The sequence below is a fragment of the Azolla caroliniana genome, unplaced genomic scaffold, assembly GCF_043228905.1.
Source record: "Azolla caroliniana isolate FFs.n. ecotype wild unplaced genomic scaffold, voAzoCaro1.0.p SCAF_1, whole genome shotgun sequence".
NCBI lineage: Eukaryota > Viridiplantae > Streptophyta > Polypodiopsida > Salviniales > Salviniaceae > Azolla > Azolla caroliniana.
In genome coordinates this window covers 1,434,037-1,443,834 of record NW_028230436.1, presented here as the reverse complement: position 1 = coordinate 1,443,834, position 9,798 = coordinate 1,434,037, and the positions used below count along the sequence as shown (strand labels likewise).

The following is a 9,798-nucleotide window of genomic DNA, read 5'->3' as shown; positions in this document are numbered from 1 at the left end:
ATGATTAGTGGTGTGGGATATATTATGTTTATGTTTTGATCATGATTATCAGTGATGTCTATTGATTTATGGAATTGCATATTTCAATATTGTCCTGTCATGATGAATTGGATTAAACATCTATGTGAAGTACTCGCAGAATATCCCATGTATAAACCAATTCCCTCTCTTGCATTTAGTGTTGATTATAATTGAATTATGCTTGAATACTATAGTTGATAGTTGCTCATCATCGTATAAAATCATCCCACATTTTGTGAATATAATTCGTATTTGTTAGTCTTGTGTATTCTCTCTCCTTCTTACTCTCTATATCACACATACACAACTTAACTTAATTTCCATCATGTACATACTTACGCCTCCTCAGCACTACTCTAGTACTTTTACATACAGTATTTTTCTGGAACAGTCATTGAGTTCTGATTTTCAAGGCAAGACATTTAATAAACTCAATACATCCAACCCTAAAGCTCCCCAGGACCAAGCTATGTTATTTCGCCCTTATGTCGGTACATTGTGGAATAATCAAGTGAAGCACGTTTGGTTTATAATATACTACTTCAACTGACTGTCAACTGACCACCATCAAAGGATGTGCAAGTTAATCACTCATTTACCTGAGAAGCTGTTGGTTCAAAAGTTGTTTCATGAAATAACTAAGAACTTTAAATAAATCTCAACACTAGTAAGCACAGAGCAAAGTTTTTTAAACATAATATCCAACCTTCTTCAGTATATAGAACTTGTAGAATGGACTGAACGACAGTGGGAGTTCTGAACATTATATTATTTAGTAGTGCACCAAAGCACAATTGCAATTTGCTACAGAGGGATGAGATGATGGAGGTGAAGAGCTAACATATACCAATAAGCTTATGTGCTGTCAGACGAGCAATATACATACAATTGGCTTGTTCTTGCTGATCATTTGCTAACTGTTGTGTAATCCCTAGTTTCTTTACTCAAGGGAAATCAGAATACCAATAAGCTCTTGTGCTGGTAGGTGAACATAGGGCGCAATCTCTAGTTTCTTGTATTGGAAATCAAAATTGCCAACAGCAAGTTAAATCTTCCAATATGCCTTGGATCATGCTTAGCCACCATATTTGAGACAGCAAAGGAAACAAAATGGATTGGACCTTCAGTCTCTAGTGGATGTCATCGATATTCACTAAGGTGAAGACACACCATCTTTCGGCTTGACAGTAGGTTGGGGACACATCTATATCTAGCATGTCACACAATCATTCATAGTGGCACTAGGCCGGGGACCATCATTCTCAAATGCCTAATATCTACAAACCGATCTTTGAGAAGAGATGTGCTCTTGTTTGTGCGATATAAACATAAATCCTTGCCTCTTCTGTAGAGACAGCAACATCAGGGCAGCATGCAAAAAGTTCTTCAATTCTGTGAAGAATTACACATTGTTGCCAGGTACCTTTGCCAAGATCTCATATGGAAGTAAGATAACATTTGTTCAAAACCAAGACAATCTAAATAATGCTCCTCTTCATAATTAGCTTCAGTCATGAGTTGCTCATAGAAGACTCATGTCCCCCACAGCATAGGAATCTTCTCACCCATACATCTAAGTAAGTTCCCATTTGCATAGATGTTTGACATAAGAACATATGAAGTTCCCTGCTTGGGCTGCAAATGTATGGCATGATGAAATGCCTCTTTGGCTAGCTCCATGTTGCCGTGCGTGCAGCATGCACCCAGCACACACAACCAAAGTGCCACATCAGCTTCAAAGGGCATTGCCTCCAACATGTTCTTTATGCTCTTGAAATCTCCTGCGCGACCAAGAAGATCGGTAACACTACCATAATGCTTCAAATCTGGAATAAGCCCATATTCACTTCCCATTGCTACGAAACACTCCAAACCTTTGTTATTGAGGCCAGCATGACTGCAGGCAGAAATCATTGATATGAATGTGACTTCATCAGGTTTGATTCCAGAGTGGTTCAACTGGTCAAACATATCAATGCTGGCCCCTCCTGTTGCACACCCACATATGCATGCATTCCATGACATAATGTCAGGTTCCTGAATGCTTGAAAAGAATGCAATGCCATTCTTCATGGCTGCACAGCTCCCATATGCATGGATTAATGGGGCTGCCAATGAGGAGCTGTATTCATATCCAGCAGCGATGATGACAAAGTGAATATGCTGACATGTTTCCAAACTTCCAGTCTTACTGCAAGCTTGAAGAATGCAGATAGGTGTTATGTGATCGAAGATAACACATTGTTTGAGCATCTCCTTGTACAACTGCAAGGTTTGTTCTCCTTGACCCTGCTCAATATATGCGGACAGCATCACATTCCATGAGACAATGGTTCGTGAAGTTAGTGAATTGAACACATTCTTGGCTTCAAGAATGGCACCACATTTACCAAACATGCTGACTAGAGCATTGCCAACTGTAACGTCAGAAGTGAAACCTTCCCTATGGGCATCGCTACACAATGCACGGCCAATCGCTAGAGTTGTCACCTTATACAATCCTTCCTCCAAACGAATAGCTACTTCTTTCTCTGCAAGGCATGAGCATGCTTGTAATGCGATTACAAATGTCAGCTGGTCCAAGGCCAGACCTTCACTTTGCATATTTCGGTACAACTGCAAGGCTCTTGCTCCTTGGCCCTGATCAACATATGCCGAGAGAATTGCATTCCATGTTACAGTACTTCGTGGGTAGATTTCACTGAATACATTATCTGCATCAAGAAGAGCACCACATTTACCATACATACTGACAAGTGTGTTTGCAACAAAAGCATGTGTCAGGAATCCTTTCTTGCAAGCATCGGCATGTAATGCCTTTCCGATCTCAAGCAATATTTTCGATGAAGACTGCTTTTTCATGAAAAGGTCCACATCTGCAAGGATGGTGCAGGCTTGTATACTGCTCATAAATGTCAGTTGGTCTGGACTCACACCTTCACTTTGCATGCATCTGTATAAATGTAGGGCTGATTGACCTTTGCCTTGTTCGACATAAGAAGATAGCATGGCATTCCATGACACTACATCATGATGAGTCATTGCATTGAACATATGCTCAGCCTCACTAAGGGCACCACACTTACCATACATACTCACAAGGGTACTACCTACAAATTCATTTAATAAGAATCCTTTCCTTCTCGCTTCAGAGTGCAGCATTCGGCCTATTTCTAATGGCACCTCCTTTAAAGATTGCCCTTCCTCTAGAACAGCTTCTTCGGTATCTGCCAAGATCGAACATGCCTGAGCACTAACCACATATGTAAGCTGGTCTGGGTTCACAGCTTCTCCTACCATCTGTAAGTAGGAGCGCAAAGCCTTCTCCGCCTGACCCTGTTCGACATATGCAGAGAGCATTGCATTCCAAGAAACGGTATCATGGTGGGATATTCTATGAAACACATGTTCTGCCTCCACTATAGCTCCACACTTCCCATACATGCTTAATAAAGTGTTTCCGACAAAGGCATCTGATGTAGCTCCAACAACTTGGGCATCAGCATGTAATGCTAACCCCAGCTCTAGCACTATAGATCCTTTGTTTAGATGGACATATTCTTCCTTACCGGAGAGGGCTACACATGCCTGAAGGGCAACTGTAAATGACATTGCATCCGGTGCTATCCCATCTCTTTGCATCTGTACATACAGCTGCAATGCCTGCTTTCCTTGGCCCTGTTCTACATAAGCAGAGAGCATCACATTCCACGACACCACATCATGTTGAGAAAGCATCATGAATGCATGCTGTGCTTCTGAAATGGCTTTGCATTTCCCATACATACTGACGAGCGTGCTGGCAACAAAGATGTGAGAGCCCAAACTGCTGTGGCGAATATGGGCATGTAATCCCTGCCCTATTTCCAAAGCCACCATTGTGGATCGTCCATCCTCCACGAGCATGGCACATGCTTGAAGACAAATGACAGAGGTTGCATGGTCTGGTGCAATGCATTCCTCTTGCTGCATTTTCACATACAACTGTAAAGCTCTCTCGCCATGGCTGTGTTCCAACAATGCTGAAAGCATTGAGTTCCATGACACAACAGTCCTGTGGCACATTGTACAGAATACATGCTCTGCTTCAACAATGTCCCCACACTTTCCATACATGCTTATGAGGGTGTTTCCGACAAACATATCAGATGCAACACCCATTCGATCAGCATATTCATGCAATTGCCGGGCCAACTCAATGTCCAGAATGCAGCCACAAGCTTTAAAGAGGCTAACAAAAGTGTATCGATCAGGCTCCACTCCATCATCGAGCATTGAGTGATATAGTAATAGGGCTTCTTTTGGGCGCCCCATATTGACATGGGCAGAGATGAGTGCTGTCCAGGAGAAGACTGTTCGGTGAGGCAATGCACGGGATAAGTGGAGAGCGTCTTGGAGGGCACCGCAGGATGCAAGGGTCATGACCAATGAATCGGCCACAGGACCTGGGAGGGGGATATGGCGATGATGGTGGAGAAGATGGGCATAGATTTGTTTAGCTTGAGGGAGGAGGGCCTTGTTGTTCCGACATTGCTGTAGGAGGCGGAGGTAGACGTGGGGAGGAAATGTGGTCTCCATGTCCAAGTCCATGTCCAAGGAAATGGGCATGCCCATGCCCATGGTTGAGAGGGCCTCCACCTGGCCCCTCTGGGGAAGGAGAGTCTGCAGTCGTGAGATCCTTGACATCCCGAGCAACAGGGTAGAGACGCATCCTGAGGAGCAACGCGAATCAGCTATCTCTGTCTCTGTCTCTGACTCACTCTCTGGTTTTTTTAGCAGATTTCATTAACCTCATTACATACTTCGTCTTTATAAAGTCATGGACGTTTGTACCAGCCTAATGTTGAAGCATCGGCGAAGCATGAAGCATATGGGTATATGTACATATATACGTATAACAAACAGTATACATATGTATAATGTACAGAGAAAAATCTCTTCTTTACATACGTACTACATACATACGCATACGTATACGCATACACACATACAATGAGAGAGATTACTGCCCTGTTTCTGTTTCTGTTTCTTCCCCAATGTCCTGTCCAACCTTTCTTGCTTTCTTTCTTCCGCACACCCGAGTAGTCGACTAACTAGCCAATTCCAACAGACTTCAAATCAAGATTCTGTGTCTGTTTGTGATGCATTTACAACAGATATAGTTTCTTGTTTTTGCTGTGTGTGGTAGGGCTAGTATGGCTGGATGTGGTGTGTTCGAAGAGATATTCGAAAGGGAGTCATCGACATCATCATCAACCCCTCCACTCGTCAGCCTCAATACAGAGTCCAAGGTTTTTTTTCCTCCACATAATTGCATCCTGCCCACCCACATACTTAGTTGGGTGTCTACTTTTGTTTTCTTTTTCTTTTTTTTTATGATTTTAATTTGTGCCATGGTAGCTTGCACCCAAGAGGAGGTGAACAAGGCACTTGAGATTGCAAAACTCGCACAGAAGCTGTGGGCCAAGGTGCCGCTATGGAAGCGGGCAGAGGCGTTGCATAAGGTCGCCACCCTACTCAAGAACCACAAGAACTCCATAGCAGAGTGCCTTGTCAAGGAGATTGCAAAACCCAGCAAGGATGCTGCCACCAAGGTAGCTAGTTAGTAACGCTAAGAGTCGCCATCACATTGTCTTTGTTGCATTTCTCATCTCTACAGTTCCCTCGATTAATAATTCAAATGTAATCCCACATCAATGTGTATATGTGCAAGTGTGCGTATCTGCACTTTCATTTACATACATGAGAGGTGTGCACATATAAAAAGTAACTAGTTTAACTAACGTACCTAATGTAAATACTTTCATGCATAAATTGGTTGTTTAGGCAGCATGTATTCATTCGAGCTTGTACTTTATATTTAAGTTTTTCATTGTGCTTGCAACAAAGTTGTCTGAAACGTGCATCCATTAGAGCTTTTCAAAAAGCAATCCAGCTATATGTATAGCTTCACTACACAATGCAATTCAGACTTCAATGTCCTATTGCAATCTTTATTGTTCAGACATATGCAGGATAGCAAACTATCAGGTCAAAGAAGATATAATTGGATGAAAGGTTTTCATATAAATGGATGTGTGATGTGATGCCAAGATTGAAAAAGGTAGAGATATGTCTAGAAACTTCCAATCTCCTAATGTGTTCAGTTGTATCAATGTCAAGGTTGTACGATCTGGAGATTTGATATCTTACACTGCAAGTTTTTCATTGTGCTTGCAACAAAGTTGTCTGAAACGTGCATCCATTAGAGCTTTTCAAAAAGCAATCCAGCTATATGTATAGCTTCACTACACAATGCAATTCAGACTTCAATGTCCTATTGCAATCTTTATTGTTCAGACATATGCAGGATAGCAAACTATCAGGTCAAAGAAGATATAATTGGATGAAAGGTTTTCATATAAATGGATGTGTGATGTGATGCCAAGATTGAAAAAGGTAGAGATATGTCTAGAAACTTCCAATCTCCTAATGTGTTCAGTTGTATCAATGTCAAGGTTGTACAATCTGGAGATTTGATATCTTACACCGCAGAGGAAGGTGTACGGATCTTGGCTGAAGGGAAGCTTCTGGTCCCAGACAGCTTTCCAGGGAATGAGAGAACAAAGCTATGCCTTGCCTCAAAGGTAAAGTTTTCACAAATATGATCTATGAACCCATGTGAACGCCAAAACTCTTTGATAGTCATTCAATTCCTTTGCCATGTAAGAGAAAGACACATAATCATGAGACTTATGATGATACTTGGGACCAAAAATTCCATCCATGAAGTAAAAACACAACAAACTTTTTCGTGTTCTATTTTCTTTATTTATGAGTAGCAGAACAGTGGCTTTTCATATTTATTTTTGATAGTATCCGTTTTCACCTTTCAGTTGCTGGTTTGATTTTTTTATAGATCCCATTGGGTGTAGTGCTAGCTATCATACCCTTCAATTACCCAGTGAATCTCGCAGTATCCAAGATTGCTCCTGCTCTCATCGCAGGAAATGCTGTAGCGTTGAAGCCTCCTACTCAAGTGAGTGTTTTATTTTTTTGTTCAATCTCTCTACCTGGAGAAAACGAAATTCGACTAACCTTGAGATCATTCAAAATCATTGACTTTTTCAATTATTATTATTTCTCTAGTTTCTTAAGACGTCTTGGTTTCTACAGGGTGCAGTTGCTGGGCTTCACATGGTGCACTGCTTCCACTTAGCAGGTTTTCCAAAGGGACTGCTCTCTTGCATCACTGGGAAAGGCTCGGAAATAGGGGACTTCCTCACCATGCACCCAGGTGTGAACTGCATTAGGTAATCAATCAATATGGACCTTAAAAGAAATTATTGACATCTAAATGTATATGTTAATAAATAGACCTTTACAATGGATTTTAATCTAAGAATGTATGTGCAAATTTATATCTACATGTATGAATCCTGAAGGAAGGATCGACATCTAACATTTGATGTTTTATTTCTTCATCTTGCTTATAGTTTTACGGGTGGTGATACTGGCATTGCCATCTCAAAGAAGGCTGGCATGGTTCCTCTTCAGATGGAACTTGGTGGCAAGGATGCATGCATTGTGTGCGACGATGCCGATCTCGACCTCGCGGCAGCAAACATTGTCAAAGGTGGATTCTCATATAGGTACAACAAAATGGTTTGCGGATTTCTTGGATGTGTATGTAATTTTGGCAATCCTCTTAAGAGCTATTACTTAATCACAAAGATTTGTAAAAGAATTTCTTTAGTTTCTTGGGAAGTACAGTGGCCAGCGGTGTACAGCAGTGAAAGTGGTTTTAGTGATGGAATCGGTAGCCGACATTTTAGTTGAGAAGGTGGTTACAACGGTGAAGAAGCTAACAGTTGGTGCTCCAGAAGATGATTGCGATATCACGGCAGTTGTTAGCGACTCGGCCAAATTTATTGAAGGGCTAGTGATGGATGCAAAAAGCAAGGGTGCCATATTTTGCCAGGTACCATCAAATGTTTTCTCAATTTTTTGATGCAATCTCGTGATTCAAAATCATTGTCTCTCTATATAGTTTTTGGTTATTTGGATTAGTCGTGTTTTTGGTTATTTGATTATTTGGCTAAAGCACATTTATGAGCATCTTCTTTTATACGTCCCGCTTGCTGCATATTACCTTTTATACTATCCAACAAACCTCTAAGATTATGCACAATCTTTGTCCAAATCCCAGAAATTATTTGGGCATGTCTTTCAGTCACATTTTGAAATATCTTCAGACGTCGAGCCTTCCAAATATACCAAATTGTAATACGACTCACCAATTGTCTTTATTTGTGGATTCAAAGGTATCAAAAAAATTCCATCAAACCATGTCCCATCACATTAGCATCTGCAACCTCCTCTTGTTCATAAGGAGTTTCTTACAAGTTTTATTTATGTCAACTTGATCTAATGAAAATCCACAAACACATGGCCAAAGCAAAGGACATGGAGACACATCACATACCAATATGGCAAAAATCTCAATACTACGGCTCATGGTACAGATGTTCTAATATATGGGATGTGATATGATACTTCGGTCACCCTTCTCATAACAAATAATGAAAGTTGCTAGTGGAGGAACTCTAAACCAAATGGAATTAGAACTTCGTCAATAGAAAAATACGTCACTATTGCACATCTATAAACTTACAAAGCTATTTAAATGAGAATGGAAACCAACAATCTTGAAATAGATAATGATGCATGCTAAAGCCAAGGTAGAGAAACTGAGTTTATAGGAGATTAGGGAAAAGGAATATCTCACACTAAGATGTGAAGTAGTCATGCGTTCTCAATAATACTTCCCAACTTAACCAATGCATCAATCTGTTAGAACACAAAGTTAAATACATCAGCCCACCCTCTTTGGGACACACATATATTCTCCACTAGAGGATACAAAAGAAATCAAGAAAATAAGTGAGTGATATCTGCTACATCAATGGGTTTACCATAAAGTTCTTTGCAAGTTCCGTTGGTCATGTTTCTAACCACTAGAGCACCTTACCTATCCCCAAGGTTTTCTTGTATAATGACATTTCCATAGAACTTCTTTCATGACTTTTGGAAATTCCATTTCATGGTCAATTAATGCACCTCTTCATATCCCACCTATTTGTTAAGGCCACACATTTATGTTGAGGGTATAATCATCCATTAAGTCTAGCACCACCCACTACATATGTACCTCTTTGACATCCCAATGGTAAGTGAAATATATGTGCAGTTGTTTTTGACAAAAATGACTGATAAGGGTTTTTCACATAACTATCTATCCATATCAGAATATATAGAGCAACGTTCTTTTTCAAGAAATACAGGAATATTAAGCCGTTATCCATTAATAATGGTTACATGGGAAAACATTTCAAATAGACTCTTAAGTTTTCAACGCATTAGATTCTCACACTAGTGTTTGGGTTACTTAAACCAATATTCTGATAGTTTCTTCATTTACAATGATATCCTTCAAGCATTCTCATATTCCTAGGTGTGAATATGGACACAACCATAATGTTATGCATTTAGGAGCCAGATAGCACAAATAGCCCTATTTACCAAGGCCACTATATGAAGGCAGAGAGAACATATAGAGACAAAGAGCACATGTACCGGTTCTAAGACATTATATGATACTGAATGATTTTAATCATCTTCATCCATTGTAATTATTGCAATCATATTCACTGCATCCATTGGTTCACCATTTCTGTAAACGTTATATCATTGATATCATGTATAAATTTTATACATTCTCATAATTTTTTGCTGCAA

General features: G+C 40.2%; 2 protein-coding genes across 2 annotated transcripts; one reads left to right on the top strand and one right to left on the bottom strand.

Annotated features, from left to right (window-relative positions):
* Positions 1–1,122: 1,122 nt before the first annotated feature.
* Positions 1,123–4,781, bottom strand: LOC147868180 (putative pentatricopeptide repeat-containing protein At3g01580). Its single transcript, XM_087316177.1, has one exon. It carries the CDS (start codon positions 4,705–4,707, stop codon positions 1,555–1,557), a length of 3,153 nt encoding a protein of 1,050 aa, XP_087172303.1. The 5' UTR covers positions 4,708–4,781; the 3' UTR covers positions 1,123–1,554.
* Positions 4,782–5,224: 443 nt separating this feature from the next.
* On the top strand, positions 5,225–8,038 carry LOC147868179 (NADP-dependent glyceraldehyde-3-phosphate dehydrogenase-like). Its single transcript, XM_087339469.1, has 8 exons — positions 5,225–5,312; positions 5,422–5,615; positions 6,184–6,220; positions 6,556–6,647; positions 6,920–7,039; positions 7,177–7,313; positions 7,497–7,652; positions 7,774–8,038. The coding sequence occupies exons 1-8, from the start codon at positions 5,225–5,227 to the stop codon at positions 8,009–8,011; spliced, it is 1,062 nt and encodes a 353-aa protein (XP_087195595.1). The 3' UTR covers positions 8,012–8,038.
* The last annotated feature ends 1,760 nt before the right edge of the window (positions 8,039–9,798 follow it).

Coding starts and splice junctions, on each gene's coding strand:
- LOC147868180 (XM_087316177.1), bottom strand. CDS start 4,707: ATGTCAAGGATCTCACGACTGCAGACTCTCCTTCCCCAGAGGGGCCAG.
- LOC147868179 (XM_087339469.1), top strand. CDS start 5,225: ATGTGGTGTGTTCGAAGAGATATTCGAAAGGGAGTCATCGACATCATC. Junction 6,221..6,555: donor TTTGATATCTTACACTGCAA/GTTTTTCATTGT, acceptor CTTACACCGCAG/AGGAAGGTGTACGGATCTTG. Junction 7,040..7,176: donor CGTTGAAGCCTCCTACTCAA/GTGAGTGTTTTA, acceptor TGGTTTCTACAG/GGTGCAGTTGCTGGGCTTCA.